General features: G+C 36.1%; 1 protein-coding gene across 1 annotated transcript; it reads right to left on the bottom strand.

Annotated features, from left to right (window-relative positions):
* Nucleotides 1-51: 51 nt before the first annotated feature.
* Nucleotides 52-19,230, bottom strand: LOC121422604 (meiosis inhibitor protein 1-like). The gene is made up of 7 exons (XM_041617756.1): nucleotides 19,224-19,230; nucleotides 18,955-19,028; nucleotides 10,256-10,361; nucleotides 7,606-7,806; nucleotides 4,800-4,891; nucleotides 874-1,055; nucleotides 52-196 (listed from the first exon to the last, which is right to left on the bottom strand). The coding sequence occupies exons 1-7, from the start codon at nucleotides 19,228-19,230 to the stop codon at nucleotides 52-54; spliced, it is 807 nt and encodes a 268-aa protein (XP_041473690.1).
* Between the last annotated feature and the right edge of the window lie 995 nt (nucleotides 19,231-20,225).

Raw genomic sequence — 20,225 nt, 5'->3', positions numbered from 1 at the left:
ATCCGATGTGTTTGTAACGGATCGCATGACAGTAGGAATGAGGCAGTGGTCTTACCCTTGTGTGAGTGTATCAGTACAGCTTATCTTCTGGCAGTTCTGCAATGTTCTCACAATGGCCTCTATCCCATAGACAGTGTGGCACTTGGTGAAGAAAGTCTCGTGCTTGGACAGTAGCAGAAGACAACAGAAGATAGAGCTGGGGGTGTGACAAGAGATAAATGCTTCATATCTACAATTGATTGTAATTTTTATGTGCATGGTTTTACCATAGACTTACAGTTATGCCTAATTGTAAAATTGATTTCTATCTCTTATAGTAAAGGGCCCGGTGGTTGAGGAGAAAAACACCTGATAAAGGGAGATTATTTATATCTGGATTTGTCTGTTACAGAAATTACTCAAATAAAAAAAAACTTGTGTCATATAGAACTTTGCATGCAATATATTCATGTCATCCATAACATTTTGAGGTATCTGGTAATGTATATTATTTTTTTCTCTTAAAACAAAGTAGACCAAAACAAAATTGGGGCTCCTCAAGATTCTAAATGAAACTGAAACAGTTTAAATATAGTAGTGCTTACTCTACTTCATACATCAGGCATTGACGGAAGCTATAACAGCAATTCATTTTTATGAGAAATTCATTACTAGGCTCCTATTGGAGTCCTAATACTGAAAGTATTTCTACTTTCTCTCCCCTCCCCCACTCTCTTTCTCTCCTCCTCTTTCTACACTACTCAGTAAGCATTAGCAGCAGAAAAAAAAAGAAAATCAAAGATATCACAATGGATGGCACAAATCAACAATTCCAGATGGAGACACCTTCATTCTGTTTTAATTGCAAAAGAAAAATCAAAGAAGATGATTTACCCAAGCATAAGATCATTGGTGGTTGAAAGTGCTTCAAAGAGGAATTCAGCCATGTCCTCCTGGAGAAGTGCCTGGGTGTGGGAGGGGCCACTGTACCCTATTTCGAGAGAATCCTGTACTACCACCTGTGATATGCATTGAACACAACTGATCTGAAGCACCTCATTCCTGTTCAGGAGGATCTGCATTGAATAATAATAGTTACATTTACATAGCGCTTAACACTTTCTTTCTAAGCACTTTAAATTTTATAATTATCATTAATGGGAGAGAGTATACAGTCCTGACAGTGAGAGAGTAGATGGTTAAGAAATTGCAGAGAAATATACCAAATTTCAGAATGAGGCGGACTTATGAAATGCAATTAATGACATTTTTTTTTCAGAATTAGTCCATTCTGAAACCAATTTTTGTGACAATGGACATATGGATTTTACTTCCTGGGGTAAAACAAATACACCAGAATTTCTGAGTGAAGTGGTCTTATGAAATGCAATTAATGACTTTTTTTTAAATAAGTGAACTTTTTCAACCAAATTTTTGTGACAATGGACAGATGGAGTGTATTAAAACTTGTATTTGTTTTACATCTTAATGACCAGCAGTCATTTTTCTTGCAAATTATGGATGGAACTTCTGTAGGGGCTAAACTGGAAGAGCTCCATCTTGTGGGGACATTTCATTTACACAGAGGTTCAGTCTAAACTTGATATAAGTATGTAGAAGACAATATCAATCACATGGGCATGGTTCAAACTACATGGCTACCAGGAATGAAAAATGGAGAACAAAATTGTTCCTTTAGCACATGTAATATAGAATTATGATTTGCAACATAATTCAAGACACATTGAGAGAAAGTTTATGTGTAAATGACCTCACTAAATACAAGCATTCTATATATTTCTTTTTAAGATTTTATGAATATAAAACTAGTATTGCCAATATTAATCTTATGGTTGGGTAAGGAGAACAGCCTCTTAAACAGTAATCATAGTGTTATACTGCCATCTATGTTTAAATGAGTGACATGTGAGCATCTATAAACCCTTTGGAGTTACACAAGTTGTATAAGCCCAGGTGATGGACGGCTGGTGAGCCCCAGAAAGGAATGTGGTACGATCAATGGACCCTGGAGAGATTCAGGATAAAAGGATGTGAGAGAGGGTGAAGAAAAAGAAAGGTGGGTGATGAAATGACATGAAGGGGACCATGCCATAAAGCTGTTTGTAAGTTAAGAGCGACTTTAAGGCCTGGTCACACCGCCCGAGCGTTGTTGGAGCGGTCTTGGAGTGGAGAGAAAAAAATCATCACCGCTTGCTACCGTTCACCATTTTCGATTTCGATTGTTTTATGTTTTTTTTTTATTTTTGTTTACAATTTTTTCCCCCAATTTTGTCATCAAAATTCGACCCTCTCTCCCTACTGCTCCACGACCGCTCCAACAATGCTTGGGCGGTGTGACCAGGTCTTTAAGAAAGGGCGGTGATTCTTACTTGTGGTAAATGATCTTCACCATTAAATGTACATTGGTGATTATTTAGCGTGTAGGAAAGGTTCACAAGTTCTTATAGTCACTCATAACTTACAAACAGCTTAATGAAACACCCACCAGAGGGAGAGAGAGAGCAAGCAAGAGAGACAGGGGGATGGAGAGAGAGATATAGAGAATGGAGAGTCTCAAGCTTTCTTGCCGAATATAAAATGTGAATGATGAAAGCAAGGAGGAATCAAAAGAGGGGGGGAGATAAAAAGAAAGAAGGGAATATAAAGCAGATATGGTAGATGGGGAGGCATAGAGATTATAGCTAGAAGCATGAAAGGGGACCGTACTGATTATACTTTTGTTGAAATCCAAAAAGAAAAGGAGAGGGATATACATGTAGACAGACATTTTGGGGGGCCTCCACCTTCCTCAAGGCTTCAAATTATTATCATTATAAAGCCCTGTGGAAGGGAAATGCCCTTGAAATTTTAGTGAATGAATTATCATAGGCAAAAACACATCGTATACAATGGTATACAATTTGTTTTTGTTTGATGGAAGTGAAATAATTAAAATTAAAATTGAATTGAAAATTGAATTGTGTCATTGACTTTCATTAATGAAATATATACAATATGTAAAGAGCATAAAATAAAAGATAGAGATGGGGCCAGGAGAGGGGGGGGTGAAGGTATGGATTTTCAGTACATGAATGGTTGAGATGGGCTAGCACATATGTTTTCTATCACACAAAGCTAATGAATGAGGTTTCAAGGGAAGTCTAACCAAGGAGGCTTGTGGGTTTCGGTTTTAGTTATGTTTTGTATTTTTTTTATTGCTTTCAAAATCAAAACTGACAAAGCTTATACCCGAAGAACAGTTGAAACATAAAATATGTAAACAAGAATGATAGTTGATCAAAGAATACCGGTAAGTGATTAATACCGTTTCAAAGTCATGGGGGTAGAAGTGATTTTACTAATCAAGCTTTTTGTTGGTTACTCAAAGGTTTTATGCCCAGCTGGAACGTGTTCTTGGGAACTACATATAGATTATCTTTACTCTCCATGTCTATCAGCAAGTTCATGAAATGGTGCTAGGATGCGAGTTTAGCAGATATTTGTTAATGTTATAGCACTTTTTGCTCTTGGTTGCAAAGTCCTGCCTATGCCACTCTGCAGGGGCTGTTTTTTTGCTACATGTACTTATGCTACATAAATCATATCTTGCATTGCACCATAACACAATTTGCAGAAGCTGATTTCAAACACATAAAGGATTTTTAAAAATGGGAGGGGGATTAAATGCCCATTTTCCCCAAAATATCTGATTGGTTGAAAACGGCTCCACCTTTTGAATATGGGAAATCCTGATATGATGCTCTAGATACTTTGTACTTGAAGAAGAGTTTTAAATTTCAATTAAAGCAATGTCACTCAGAGATAACAATGTCAACAAAACTATTCAAACTGGAGGTGTTTGCTTTAAAGTGTTTATAGATGAATTTTACCCACGATTGTTGACATGCTTTTTAAGCTGAAAAGGATACCAGAAATTCAAGTTGTCAGCACTTTTCAGGCACCAAGGTCTGCATCATTGAAACATGTGAAGAACTAAAGTAAATCAATGTGGTCCCCCCCTGTTAGATTTCAACAGGTTGAATTGGGATTCTAATCAAAGTGATACAAAAGGAAAATTTTACTTTTTAGAATGGATTCTTTTTAAGCAACGTTAGATATTTTCTGAAGATAAGGTGATGACTTCTGGACAGGCTTTAATTGGTCTGAAAAAAAAATGCATCCCTGGCAGATCAAGGCATAACTGATGCAACATGCTGCCAAAGACAAGGGAGCATTTCATCAACATTTCTGTCTGACAAGACAGTTGCGAGATCTGACAACTTTGCCTGATTCTGATTGGCTGAGAGGAAACTGTCAGATAAAACAGGAGACGCAATAGCTCAGTCGGTAGAACCGGGGTTTTGGATTCCACTGGCCCAGGTGTGATTTCCACTTGGTGCGCTAGTGCCCTTTGGTAAGGAATTAATCCTCATTACCAGGTCCCTTGGAGAGGACCTTGAGCCATTGTTCCTCTGGTTGCTTGCTTACAAGCATTCATGCTTTCTTATAGTAATCAGGTAAAAAAATTACCAACATTTACCATTGTCAGATAAAGTGTTTGACAAGTCCTTTCGTGAAATGCTTCTCAGATGGGTACATTGTCATACAACTTTAGCCATTGATGGACAGGGAAGGGTCACTAAAATTACAGTAACTTGAGACCAGTCCATTGGGCACATCACCACCACCCTTTGAAATGGTAGCACTGATCTTAATCCCAGTCAAAGGAAATAGCATGTGATGCCCCATTAACCTTTCAGCGTGATGGGGGTCTGTCTTTCCCCCCATCCTGTAAGGGTACACCTTGAGGATCATCTTACCTTCTTCATTACAGAAGAAAAACTAGGTTGGGTGTCTGGCCTCATCAAGAGAAGGGTTAGTTCCTTGATCTCTAAGAGTCTCCTCAGCAACCCTGTACAGGAAAGATGGCAAAATCAAGGACATTGATCAAGGAGGCTTTAAGAGAAAGATGGGCCTTATTCTAGAGGGTTTATTATATTTTGTAAAGATAAAGACAGAAAGAATAGATACCTCCTCAGCATTGCTGCAATAAATGAATGTTTGGTTAGACAATAAGAACTATCAGAGCATTATAATAATAATGATAATAATAGCGGTATATTTACCCAAGGTAGCCACTTCAATTCCAAAAACTGTTCTCCCAAGGGGCCCTGCTATTATTACCCCCGCTTTAGCTGGGCTGCCTATAAGCGCTCGAGCATTCAAGGAATTAATCCTGCCGGGTACCCATTCACCTCAACTGGGTCGAGTGCAGCACAGCGTGGACAAATTTCTTGCTAAAGGAAAACATTAACCATTATTTTGTAATTAGTAGTTTCCTCTGGAACCATCTGAATTGATGTACATGGCCAAAATTACAAAAAAACATGATAAAAGAAAGAGGATGTGGTCTTAACTATTCAGAGAGACTATGCACATTTTAATTGCATTTTTTTCTTTGTATATTTTGTGGGACTCCTGAACTTAGGAACCTTGTAGGTTCATGTATTCACAACTGTAAGTTTGTAATTGTAAGGTCTGAAGCAGGCACACACACATTTGAGCCAACAGGGGTCTCCTATTGAACACAATCAATCTTCACACCAATGAGGGTTTCAACCTATGCCAAGTTGACTTAACATTTCAAAGTTAATCAAAACATTTATAACGCACAAACAAGCGAGGTCTAGCACATCCGGCTCGGTGTAAAAATGGCAGAGGTAATAATGGCAAAGGTAAAAATGCTCATTGATTAAACAATACATGCATATTCATGTCAAATTTATATTGTATTGGAAGAGAATAGATTTACTATTCAATACCAACATACATGTATATATTGAAAACAAAAATAATGGTTGCAACCTTTTTGGACTTCAATGATTCCACAGCAGCCAGCCCCTGTATGGAATGGTTGAAATAGTGTTATTTGCCACCCTTTTAACTTTCAATGCATGGCGTGAGACCCATCAAAGTCAAAATATGTTTATCAGAGATGACATGCCAATGTGAAAGAGCATCAACTAAAACAGGAAGTGGGTGTACCATGGGTAGGAGTAAAGTAAAGCATCAGCCGGGCAAAGAATTTTGTTGTAAACATCATTTCAATGCATATACAAAAAGGGTCTATACCTCTATGTATTGCAATCATCCAAGTCCACATGTACATGTACATAAAGGGCCCTGTTGCATAAAATGTACCATTATGTTTTCCATCCAATGGTTGTCTGGAATCCTTGATTTTGATTGGTTGGTGATCAGCGTTACCATGGTAGTTACCATTGGATGGCTAAGTTTAATACCTCAATAGTAACTTTTATGCAACAGGGCCTTGGTATTCTATGTTTCTTGGAAAATGCAATGCAATGCAATTCATGGAAATCACAACAAAAATTTTATTTATCCAAGTACGGATCATAGAATACATGCTAATGTATTGCAAAGAACTACCTTGATCTTAAATTGACTTTTTAATGTGTCAAATACTAGTACTATCGTAATGGGTCTAGTGGCGTGTAGCAAGAAACTATTTGCAATCAACTGCAAATTTCAGAGGCAAATTTACAGTTGACATATCCATTGTAAAATATAGAAAAATGTATACTGCTTGTTCCAGGAAGCATACCAGTATAAAAATCAAGTGCAAACTTGCAAATTAATTACAAACTTATGACTTATGACTTTTAACCCAAAATTGACTTTATATATAAACACACATGTACATGATTGTGGGGAAAAAAGCCTTTGACAATAGCATCTCCCTGTAGTTCATTTGCAGAAGTTGCATTAGCCTTCATTATAATAATAAGTTTTTATAAGATCATAGACTTGCTGGAAAACGTGCTGTAATTACAATGTATGAATGGGAATGAGTTTTTGTTTCCTCCAGCATGGGTGGATACATCTATGGCATACCTTTTATATAGGGAAGGATAACCTTTGGCATTGACAATGGCTATCAAAAAATAAAGGGAGAATGGTATGCACAATTTACATGCTCAAATTGGCATGAATGCCACTATGACAGAGGGCATGCATGTTCATGCACAATGGAGGTGTTAAGTTGTACATCTCCACATATGCATGGATCAATGAGGCCTAAGCCTATTAGAAAGTGGCATGTATTGCAAGTGTGAAAAGTAATCACTGATATTCCGATTAGCATTATTAAAAGTCAGGCAGCACTAAACAAATGCCCTGACTGCAACAATGGAATAGCATTGTGGGTCGGGGTCCGCACAGCCCGACCACCGGACAGCTGCACCCTGGACATCCCGGCCCGCAACCCTGGACAATTCGACCTTGGATGTTGAATATCCCAACTGACCTGGGACCCAATTCATGAAAAATAACAAACTTTGCCAGTGTGGCATCTACCATCGTAACAGGGCTCAGCAACCAATCAGAATGAATGTTTCTATGTTTTTTTTCCAAATTACTACAGTTAGTCTTTATGACACAGGCCCATGGGGGAAAAAATGTTTTTATGCCATTTTTCCAGCCAGGATTTATCAGGACATACATATGCCTAATTAACATAGAAAAAAATAAATTACAGTTTTAAAAAGGAGACAGCAGTTGTAATTCAGCATATGAACAGGGTGATCATGGGTTGGGCAAACTAACCTATGCCATTCGTCTGTAGCTCTAGTGACTTAGCTGATGATAGTATGGCGAGTATGGCATGAGTGATTTGTACGCTGAGCTGGGGATAAATGTCATTCTCATGCAGCGGGCCCAGGAGTCGTGCCAGGAGGAAGACGATGCTCGTTTTGACATCTTCTGATGGGGAGGCAAGGCCGGAGACCAGATAGTCCAGCAGACTGTCTATATATGGGGAAAGGGTTGGATTTTAAAGCACACATCAGTTGGAAACTCCCATTAAAGGATTACATGCATGTTCATTGGAATTAAGAAAATGTGCAGAATATGATTGTTGTGTTGTGGCAGAAATGTACCTCGTAATGATGATGATGTTGATGATGATGATGAGGATGGTGATGAGGATAAGGATGTCATTGATGATGGTGATGATGACGATGGTAAAGATGAAGATGCATTGTTAAACTCAAATTCTCTGAGGCATCATCTTTCCAAATATGCAACTGTAATTAAATCTTGGTTACCCCTTATTTTATGCTACAAAATGTTAAAAATAAAACTCATAATGTTCTATTTGATAAGAGTGTTGTGTTTGATTTGCTTCTTTTGTTTTGTTTTTGCACAGATCATTAACACTAATAACAGCTAAATACTCATTCTCAATCATACAATAATGTATAAATTATGAAATAGGTACATACAGGTATATATTTATAAACAGTAGATATCATAACTACAAAGAGAGCAGCTTTAAATTTGAGAGCCGACTTACATGTATGTCTGTTAAAAACTGTAAGATGGGGCGGGGGGTTGGGATTGTATATAAAATATGAATTCAATCCTAAAATAGCTGAAATCTTCCTAAGTTATGTTCTCCATAATATTGCTAAACATTCTATACTAAAAATTGATGGAACTTTTCCTCTTAACCATTCCAAATGGTTGTCTAAACTTGATTTACCGGACACACAACAACTGGGTATATATGGGACAATGAGCTTTTCATGCAATATACATAAATAAAAATGAATGACATATTCTCTCAGAGATTCAAAATAAACACATGAATTTCCTTAAAACAATACAGACCACCCTCAATAAACGAAATCAGACTAGGCAGGTTAATTTATATTCATGATTTATCAAACAATTCAATCTCTAGCAATGTCTTATTCAACAATCTGTTGGGGGGTTTTTATAATAGGTTCATATCTTCATCTGATATTGCATGGATATGTAGTTTTTTCCCCCAAAATGCAGACCACCCACAGTAAGAAATTTTCTGGAGATTCATTCATATTCATGAATTCTCAAAGCAATTTAACTTCTTGCAATGTCTTACTCATCGATCTGTTGAGGTTTAATCATGTTCATATCTTCATCTGATATTAATATACATGTTTGTTTTTCCAAAAATAATACAGAACACCCTCAATAAAAAATCAGAGTGGAGAGGTTGATTTTTATTCATGAATACTTAAATAGTTTTACTTCTTGCAATGTCTCAATTATCGATATGTGAGGTTTTTTAATAATTGGTTCATATCTTCATCTGATATTACATGTACATCTAGATTTTCCCAAAATGATAGACCACCCTCAATAAGAATTTAGAGTGGATAGGTTGATTCAAATTCATGAATACTTAAACAGTTTAACTTCTTTCAATATCTTAGTCATGAATCTGTGGAGGTTTTTTTTAAACAATAGGATCTTCATCTGATATTATATATACACATGTATGCATGAAGTCTTTCCAAAAATAATACAGACCTCCCTGGATGACAAATAAGAGTAGAGATTTACTCATATTTATGGATTCTTTAACAGTTTAACTTCTTGAAATGTCTCAATCACAATTTTGAGGGTTTTTCAATAGGTTCATATCTTCATCTGATATTACATGTAGTTTTCAAATCATTGGCCATGTTACATATGTATGATGTATTTAGGTTCAATATGATTGTTTTTAATATTCTTTCTCTCTTTCTTTCCCACACTACCTTATTAGAGTGCTATTGAGACTTATAACTGTTAGCACAATATAGAATTAGAATATTATTATCACTATCATTTCAGTCTTCAAAATGTGATTGACTTCTACATGTGTGTGTGGAGGTGTTATATTCATTTGTTAACTATACTCTTAAACCAAAGGGCTGTGAAGTCAAACCTCAGCTGTTAGCCCAGGAACCAAAAACCGAACCCTTTAAAGGCATTAAATAACATTGATTTGACTTTTTAAAAATGAGCTGTGAGGTCCCACTTATCACCTGTGTCTGTGATATGTTACAAAATGAAGCCCACAAATAGTCGCTTCCAAAAATCATTATTTAGTGTTCTACAAAGGTGAAATATAAAGTGGCCGGAAACACCATCTTAATTTCAACACAATAAACTTGATTATAACAAATCAAAAGCATTTTCTTTTTATTTTTTGGTGATTTCAGAGTTTTTAGGTTAATAGAAAGGCATCCATCACCATGTACATATTTAATCTCTCCTTTTTTTCTAAATACATGTCTATAACTTTAACTTATGCCTTTAAAGTACAACCATCAATACATATATGTGGTGTGTAGTTTTTAGCACATATGTATTATCATAACACAGAGAATTGATACAGGAACCTTGTATGGGCAACAGTTACTTTAATGACTTCAATTACATGTACCTCCATGTTGAGCTAGAGTTGGTGCCAAGGCAGGAATGGTTTGCAGTAACTGACCAATCAGAGACAGGTATGGAAGACTCTGCTGATATCCACATCCTGATTCAATCTGAATATTATGGAGAAAAAATGCATCAAAATATTTACATGCAGTAATTTTTTTCTTCTCTTCTTCTTTATCTTTTCTTCTTTTTTTCTGTTTCCTCTTCTTCTTTTCCTTATATTTTTTACTTCTTCTTTGTTTTAAATTTTTTTCTTTTCCTTCTTCTCCTCCCCCTCCTTGATTTAATCATGTCATAAAAAAATCATTCAAATTTTCATCAGTAATACATGCAATATGTATGTGAATTTGCAAAATATAAACATTAGACTTCACAGGGTTACTGAAAGGGCTCTTAGGGAAAACCGCAGTACAGCTGTGAATGGGTGAAGAAAATGAGTGATTTGTACAGCTGTTCAATCATTCATTACAAGGTTTATTTTCTCAATTAGTCTGTGCATCAGATTTCCTCCACCCCTGTCCCTGTCAGAGCAATGAATTGTCAAGTACATATTATATGAAAATTAAGTGTGGTATTGGACTTTAATCTATGAATAAACATTAATATTGATTTAGATTTTAATAGGCCCCTAAAATGATCAGTTGATATATTAATGTTTTGACAATTTACAATTCACATTCAATTTGAGATTACTGGTAATTGATATCAATTGAAGAGATTATGCACAATATACATGTACTCCTGAATGTGATCACAATACATGTAAGCACATATCCACTGAGACGAATAAAAGGCACCTGACAATTCAATATAAATTCAAAATGATAAACAGTAAATTAGACCCCCAAAAATCAGATTATAGTTTATACACAAATAAGAATACACTTCATAGCAAGAGAGAGGAGAGGGGGGAGGGGTAACTGACACATTCTGACGTAGTCACCAAAACATTTTTTTTACAATCAGTGACCGAAGTGATAGAACATGGTCACACTTTGCAGGCTTTTAAAAAGTGTAAAAATGAAAAAATAAAATAAGGACTACAAAAAGCAGGTAAAATGTAAACTACCCACTAGTATTAAACTTGAACTGGAAAATGATGATTCAGGTGTTTGGATCTGGTACTAATCTAACCCATACTATTTGTGAGGCTTACAGCATACCGTACACAACACGTACAGTGGTGCTCAGAAGTTAGTTAGAAACCCACCACAAATGCACTTCTTCATGCTGACTATTGAAGGTAGATGACAACACCACAGTGTTTGGCGAGCCCAGAGAAACAAACTCTAGAATGTGAATCACCTGACTTCACAATTAAATATCTAAAAAATGGCAGAACATGATTGATAGGGGTTCTCTAACTATTGAGCACCACTGTACAACTGTACATGTTAAACACTTCTTGGATACTGGGCAGTATTTAATAAATGTACAACGAGGATCACAAGATTAATTTGAACAAGTATACAAAAAAACATTAAGAATATACGAAACAAGGCTAACAGTCACTATCAGTTTGGGTTTCTGCAAAAGTCATAGGCTGTGTGGATGGAGCTCCTGTATCAGTAGTATGACCTTTCAGTAAGTGACAGTGTATTGTCAGCAGGGGGGACATTAAATGACTACACATTTAGTTTGATTACCTTTCAAGCTTAAACAGCTGGCTAAATGTGAAAAAAGGTCTTCAATAAGATAACTAAAGGTCAGACAGTGATAGGGTGATCAATTAAATGTTGGAGGGTATCTGACTGTGTGATACATGTGAACATATGTAGTTCAGAATGGTGTTAAGACTGGGTTACTTGAAGACTACATACAAGGAACACCACATTCATTAAGTTTTAAATTAATCATTTCAAAAAACCACCTCAAAGAAATCTTCACAATGAAATCGCAATTGAATACATAAAATGAAATAATCAATTACTGTAATTGACAAATGTATGTGAAAATTTGTTACAACCATACAGTAATGCATCATACTCAAAACGCTAATGATTGAATTGAGGAGTTAAATTCAGGTAAAGTATAAACTTGTGTACTAATTCAATCTCAATTCATTGGAACCTCTTTTTTTAACAAACTTGAAAATAGGTTTACAGGTGAAAAGTGGAAAGAAAAATAATGTTGAATTTGTTTTCATACATGGTTGAATCAAATTGAACACTCCAATTCCAAATGTAATTCATCCTTATCACCATCATTATCATCATCAGTATCATTATCATCATAATCATCACCATCATGATCATTGTCATCATCACCATCATTCATCAACATCATTACCATCACTATCATTATTTTCATCACCATCATCATCACTCTCATCATCATCATCATCATCATCATCAATCTCAAAATTATCAACATTATCATCATAATCACCATCATTATCATCATCATTATTATTATCACCATTATCATTATTACCATCATTACCATTATCATCATCACTCTCATCATCATTATTACCATCATCACCATCATTATCATCATCATAATCACCATCATTATCATCATAACCACAATCATGATCATCGTCATCATCATCACCATCATTATCATCATCACTATCATTATTATTCTCATCATCATCATCATCATAATCACCATCATTATCATCATCATCATTATCATCATCATTATTACCATCAACACCATCATTATCATCATCACTCATCATCATTATTACCATCATCACCATCATTACCATCATCATCATCACAACCACCATCATTACCAGCCTCATCATCATCACTCTCATCATGTTCATTATTACCATCATCACCATCATTATCATCATCATCAGCAGCAGAAATAGTAGCATCATCATCATCTACCATCATCATCATCATCCCCATCACCATCATTATCATCAGCAGCAGCAGAAGTAGTAGCATCATCATCATCACCATCATTATCATCATCACTCTCACCATCTTTATTACCATCAACACCATCATTATCATCATCATCATCATTACCACCATCATTATCAGCCTCATCATCATCACTCTCATCATGTTCATTATCATCATAATCACCATCATTATCATCATCACCATCATTATCATCATCATCATCACCATCATTATAATCATCAGCAGCTCAGCATTATCATCATCATCTGCATCATCATCATTATCAATACCATCATCATCAACATCATCATCATCACTCTCACTCTCATCATTATTATTACAATCATCACCATCATCACTATCATCATCACCATCATTATCACCATCATTATAATCATCAGCAGCAGCAGCAGTAGCAGCATCATCTATATCATCATCATCATCAATACCATCATCATCAATACCATCATCATCATCACCATCATCATCACCATCACTCTCATCATCATTATTACAATCATCACCATCATTATCATCATCATCACCATCAGCCTCATCAGCATCATCATCATCATCTTTGTAAACAGGCCATGTTCACATCTACCAAAGACCACCATCACTACATACAATGTACATGTACATTCAAGTATAATGAAATAAAATCAAAGGATGAATTAGATTTGCCACAAGTAGAAAAATTTGCTTCTGTGTGGATGATAGGAAAATCATATCTCTTTTAGTGTAAAATCAACAATGCCTGAATTTTTCAGATGGAATGGAGTTCTTTAAAAGATGACTTGAGGCTTGTCATCTCGTACTCTATGCCTGAGAGCAACTCGCGCACTGATCTTAATGCACTGATACCATGCCTGCTGGAAGAATTGGTATGCTTGAAAAAGTGTTCTAGCTACATCCTTTCTAGTGGAGATTGCAATTTCAAGGCAATACCAAGGGGTTTTTTAGGCCGTGTTTGATAGTGGTCTTAAAGCAGGAAGTGAATGAACATTATGTAATGACAACTTGACATTAGCAAATCTTTGAAAACCCACTAGTATTTATCAAATATAAGAAAGGTTATTGTAAATTATGCCAGTAAAACAAGATTAAGATGGAAATTAACACAAGTGCAATTCTTCTTTGCAAGGAGTTGTGTTAGAAATACTTTTCATCTGAAATTAGTGGTGGTTGGAAATAGTGTTTTTCATGTTAGTGGTGGTCAGAAACCTTTAGTGCCATTTGGGCTGACCACTGTCGACCACTGTAGGTATAACACTGGCTGGTACCACTTATTGTTAATGGTCTACTTGGCTTAATATAAAGCTCTGGTGATTCTTGAGTGACCTACATGTAAAGGACTGAATACATTCCTGAATGGCCTTCTTATGTAAAGGCCCTAACAATATTTCAGAAAATACTCTGCACTGGGCATATTAGTTGGTATGGGAAAAGATGGAAGACAATGTACATTGGAAAGTTGCACATTAAATGATTTATTAGTGGAGGTCTGGAGAAAGAAGAATATTTGGTGACATCCGCCATGAAGCTAAAATACTGGCTCATAGAGTGCATTTTATTAACACGTATCATCCCATTCCCCCCCCCCCTAAAAAAAAAGTCGCTCTAATAATTACAAGATTTGCCATACGTACTATAGTACATGTTGGCTGTATGAACAAACCAGGCTCAGAAGAAGAAAACAAAAGTGCTTTCAAGTACAATATGAAGTGCAGCCAGACATTACACTATCTACCCTCTTGATTAGCTCCAGATTACAAACATAAACATTGGACTAGGTACTACCCACACCGAGAATGTGGCTTTATTTGGAGAGTGGACCTTGAGAGGAGGGATGGGCGGTAATAAGAGACCAATGACCTGTACTGAGAGTGAAAGTGAAAGTAACATAAAAAACAATAAGTAGATGTCCATACAGCTTCACAGTGCTGGAAAATACAAATAAAGGGTACTCCAGGGTAATAAAAAGGTGTGAATAAAAATGTAAAAAAAATATTGAATACAGCAGGTTTGTCACTCCTGATTACAATTCATCCAGTCAACCTTCTGTTATCTGTAAAGGATATTGTACGTTAAAAAAACTACATGAACATGTCCATACATGTACCGACAGCCTGGAAAAGTAAAGTTACAATTATTCACAAACATCTTTTGTAAGTCAACACAAAACCGTGTAAAAAATAAAAGTTTTGATCTACTGTAAGTAAAGCTTTTATTGGTTCTGTAACTTATGCTGAGGTCTGCACTGTGACAGAGAGTGAACTCTGCCTCTCAGCCCATCCCCTTGAACTTATGGAATGCTATCCTGGAAAAATCAATGTGACGTCAAATTATCTAGCAATCGACCCCTGTCAGGCCCCAGCCTTGTCGCTACGTCACATAGAAAACCGAGTCCATCCAGGGCTTTAATATACAAACACCCCAGGACGTCATTCTTTTCTAGTCAGAAATCCCCCATCAAGTGTAAGGCTTGTTTACAGAATGTCTAAAGATATATAAGAATGCCAATGAAGACACATACTTTTATAAAAGCAGTGTGGTTAATGCAAGGGAATGATTTTCACTGATGGGTTCATAGGTATAGGGTAACTGTCGTTTATTTCCTAAGTAATGACCATGATGCAAAGTATAAATCACAATAAATCACAAAGCTGTATTTAAAAAGGAAAAATGCCTTGTTACTGTAAATTACTGTAAATCCATTTGTCAATGACATAATGGTGGTGAACTTCTCAAGTCATAAGATATGTGGATAATCACATGTACTGTCTATGATTCTAAAAATGTCTGCTATATGTATGCGTGACTCTTCTAAATCCAATGATAAACAGTTTTATACAAAGTAATGCTTTGTCCCAACAGTAAGAAGCAAGATTAAGTGAATTAATAACAATATAATAATAATAATAATAGCACTCATGTCTGTTGATAGATAGGACATGTCAGTGCGCTCCTAAAACATTACTGATTTTATCAGTAACATGCATAATAAAGGAGCATTAGCGTTTCAAGAAATAAATTTCTGCTGGGTAGCCATTTTGCATCTAGTGCATTAAATATAGAACACATGGCCTAAGGATAATGCTCTGCAATTTGTGTAATTTAGCAATTTGGCATTTTAATAAAAAATGTGTGTATAGTCCACATGACAATCTCCATTGCTTCCTAGGTATCTAGGTGACATAGAACTGCAACATGACTGGATATTTTATCATTAATTTGCACTGTATGAAGATAATTTATTCAAAATCCATTACCCTATGTAAGTGACATGAGCGCAACCTTTCATGTAAATTGTAATACAAGCAGCTATAAAACTAAAGAAGCTGTTTTTCAACCCTCAGACATATTGCAGTTCCAAAGCACACAATTTTTGCACGATCATCTCTTTCCTTCTTGCTTGTTCTTTCTCTCTCTCTCTCTTTCTCTATCTCTTATTTGCTCCTCTTCATACAACAGTCAATATGCTAGCTGTCTCATGACATATTACCTTACCAAAACTAGAAAGGTTGAAAGTCAGGCCTACTGATCTATTATCTTTAGCAGAGGAAAGACTTCTATTCTATTGCATATGCAATCTCAAGGTAAAGTTTATGGGAAGTGTCTTTAGCAAAGCCTTTCAAAACTGTAGTGGGCAGCTGTAAAGCACAATACTGGATCACAGAACAATATCTAATCATTTATTATTATTCCTAGGGGGGGGGCACTCAGTATATAATGCATAGTGGGTATGTGCCGCGGAGGGGACCCCCATTTTTACATTCAAATTTCTGTTCCAAGGCATAGTATTTTTGTCTTATTGAGAAAAAGAACAAGGAAAGCCGCTCCAAGGGATACTATTTTCTTCTTATCGAGAAAAAAATAAGAAAGAAATCTGATCCATTGCTTCGCATTTTTTTTACGTTACACCGTTCCGGTCACATTGATCTGCTGCAGTGAGCTGCAATTTTGGTGAAAAGCGGCTGCAGCACGCTATCTGACCATCGCCTCTGCACGAGCGCACCTGACGGAGGCCGAGCTATAGCTGCATCATGCACGCATGAACGGTCCATGGGGATGCATGTACGGACTCGGTGATCTATTCCAAGGACCCCGTTTTAACAAACATTTGTAGTTCCGAAGCCTGTTCCGAGGACCATCCTTTTTACAATAAGCCCACTCCAAGGCCCCCGTTTTTTGTCTCACCCGCGGCAGACCCTATCACTTTTTGGGTCAAGTGCCCCCCCCCCGGGACTTTCTTATGGTCTAACCCAATCTGAAGTGCAAGCATAATATGGATATCATGTCCATGGGACAGATGGAATGGGTAGACAAGTCATTTGCCAAGGTAGGTCCTCATATGAGAATGAAGACCAATTTGTGACATACACAATCACCCATAGCTGCTACACAAACAATACTTATTTGGAAATAAGTATTTTTTTCATAGATTCTTTTTATATCATGTTGACAATGAAATTGTCTACATGCCTATATATTACAAACACCTTTCTCATTTGATCAAAGTGAGACATCCAGTCCCAGCTTCTGAAATGAAAAGCCTAACTGGCAAAATGGCTCTCACATTTAACTGCAAAATACAAGTAAACACAGGAAGCAAGCCATGCTGCTCAGTTTGTCTTGCAACATCCCACTGCCATCATCAGGACCGTGATGAAAAATCACCCGACACCCATGATTTGTTTTCAGAACTGATAGCCACATGTCATGATATACATTGACAGGCTGTGCAAATATCATACCCAGTATTGGTCACATGATAATCTGGGGGTTCAGTGAGAGGTTGGGGGTAGGGAGCAGTCCATACTGGTCTGAGCAAGATTTTACTGGTTCCAAGGGACCAGTCTGTGATCAGTTGGTCTACCACTTGACGCAAAGGCCAAGACCAGGAGTCCAGAACCCTATCAACTGGTGAACCAATATGTTCAAAGAGAGACAAGGTCTTTTAATAGTTACATGGAGGCATGTTCTTGCACTGTGCCTGGTCTGTACCTGCAAATGCATTTTTGGTTCCATTTACAGTACTTACAATACTTGCCAATAAAAAAGTGGATAAATTATTCATAAAATTTCATATACCGTATCAAACATAAGACATGTTCATGGAGTACTGACAACTTTAACTGTTGAAAGATTTTACAAAGTTAGTGGGGACTTGGACTGGTAACAGCAAAAAAAAATATACATGTAAATAATCATTTAGGTACCAATTATCTAGTTGCCCATTCAATTGTGCATTACATGTATATATAGAGTAGTAACTAGGCTTTAGCTCCAGCTGCTCAGATGCTTGATGCATTCAAGGACTTAATCCTGCAGGGTACACATTTACTTCACCTGGGTTGAGTGAAGCACAATGTGGATGAATTTCTTGCTGAAGGAAATTACGCAATTGCTGGGATTCAAACCCAAGAACCCTAATTAACTGGGCCACAATGCTCCATTCACTCTAGCTGCATCAACAATCAAGCATGAGACTAGTTGGATGACTTTAGTGATGATAATTATAATCATAACATTATATATGGAATTATCTGTAGAAACAACTCTACAAATGGACTCTGTGCCACATCATTCTTTAACTCTTACGAAATTCATAATGATAAACACCAACATGTTCTTTGTTCATCTACCTATTTGGTATAACTCTGCTTATATTTGAACCCACAATCTCCCATCATGAGGAATACACACTCCCTGATTGAAACAGTGTATTAAAAAAGGTCTATCTCTAGAGGTATTAGACCATTTTAAACTGTGAATGCATAATTTGATTTTAAAAAAAATACATTATTCACAGAAAAATAAATTGAGGTCTTACCTTTGCAATAATTTCTTGAATGAGAAGGTAGACAAGGTCATCTGATTTCAACTGGCAACACAATAGAACCAAAACTGTTAATTGGAAAATAAAACATTTGTGTCAAATGAGAGCATGATCAAGTATTTTCACTAGGTGTAATAAAAATCAGTAACAATAAAAAAAAGAAAAAAATATTTTTTGCTTCCAGACTCCCTTCTTTTATCAAGTTGTCAAAGTATTATAAATAACATTTCACCTAAATAATTGGCAGTATATTAAACAATTGCCACACATAATTATGCATGCCTGATAGTATTATCAAAATTTGAATGAGTTTACCCAACAAGCTTTTTACAAAAACATGCTCTTTTAGAATTGACACTTTATATTAAATCATGTTTCCCATAAATGTCTTGGTACTTACTCTCATTTGCCACAGTTGTAACACTCTCATCTGATAATGCAAGTAGATCTAGTGATAATTAAATGAAAGATTGAATCTTCATTAAACATATTTTGCATACAAGACAAGGGTTTGTTGGTCACAGTGATGCCTCAAAATTATATTGTTCCAAAGGCATCAAGACAGATAAATACTTTTAATAAAGGAGTTTAAAAAATAATGACTTTTTAAAATTTCTCTTCCATAGTGTAAATATGTTCACTGAAAATGATCAAAACTTTCTGCAACAGTAGTATTAAATTATTTGTACAATATTGAGATTTAGTTAAATTTATTGTTTAAATTATGATGACATTTTGGGGGGTTAACCTCGATTAGCATCTTGCTATTATGTTAGCTCCAATTACCAAATGTTTTGTTTGTGATGTACTATTCCTTTTAATTGTACCTGACAGTAATATTTGGTAATAAATTCAATTCAATTCAATACAGTGGTTCAAGAAACAGTCAAGTGGAACAACCCACAAACACAGACCGTTGAAGCTTTTGGTCTAGGATGTTGCGTGTGACCAATTGCACCCCCTTTGTACAACTCCTGGATCCACGGCTGAACATGCATGTTGGATAGGGGTACAGTAATGATTTCAGATAAATGTGGAACTTCTGCAAAAGTGAAGCCACTGGGCTACATGTAAGTTAGATCTTACTTTGGCAGTCTCAAGAATAACAATGTTAGTTGAGACTTGAGAAGATCTGTAGATGACTTTATGAGTACTTTTAATTCTATCGAAGTCTAACAGTTAGATCTAACTGCTAACATGTTCAGCATTTTTGCAATGATTGCCCACAATCACTTCTGTCTGTATTCATCAGTACATTACAAAGA

This window comes from Lytechinus variegatus, chromosome 10 (assembly GCF_018143015.1).
Source record: "Lytechinus variegatus isolate NC3 chromosome 10, Lvar_3.0, whole genome shotgun sequence".
NCBI classification, from domain to species: Eukaryota; Metazoa; Echinodermata; class Echinoidea; order Temnopleuroida; family Toxopneustidae; genus Lytechinus; species Lytechinus variegatus.
This window is presented reverse-complemented; position numbering and strand designations above follow the sequence as displayed.

What these genes read in the sequence shown, in the direction of transcription:
- LOC121422604 (XM_041617756.1), bottom strand. An exon ending in AACTCTAGCTCAACATGGAG is followed by an intron (nt 7,807 to 10,255) that starts GTACATGTAATT and finishes CCCCATATATAG; the next exon opens with ACAGTCTGCTGGACTATCTG. An exon ending in TTTCTTCTGTAATGAAGAAG is followed by an intron (nt 1,056 to 4,799) that starts GTAAGATGATCC and finishes TATTCAATGCAG; the next exon opens with ATCCTCCTGAACAGGAATGA.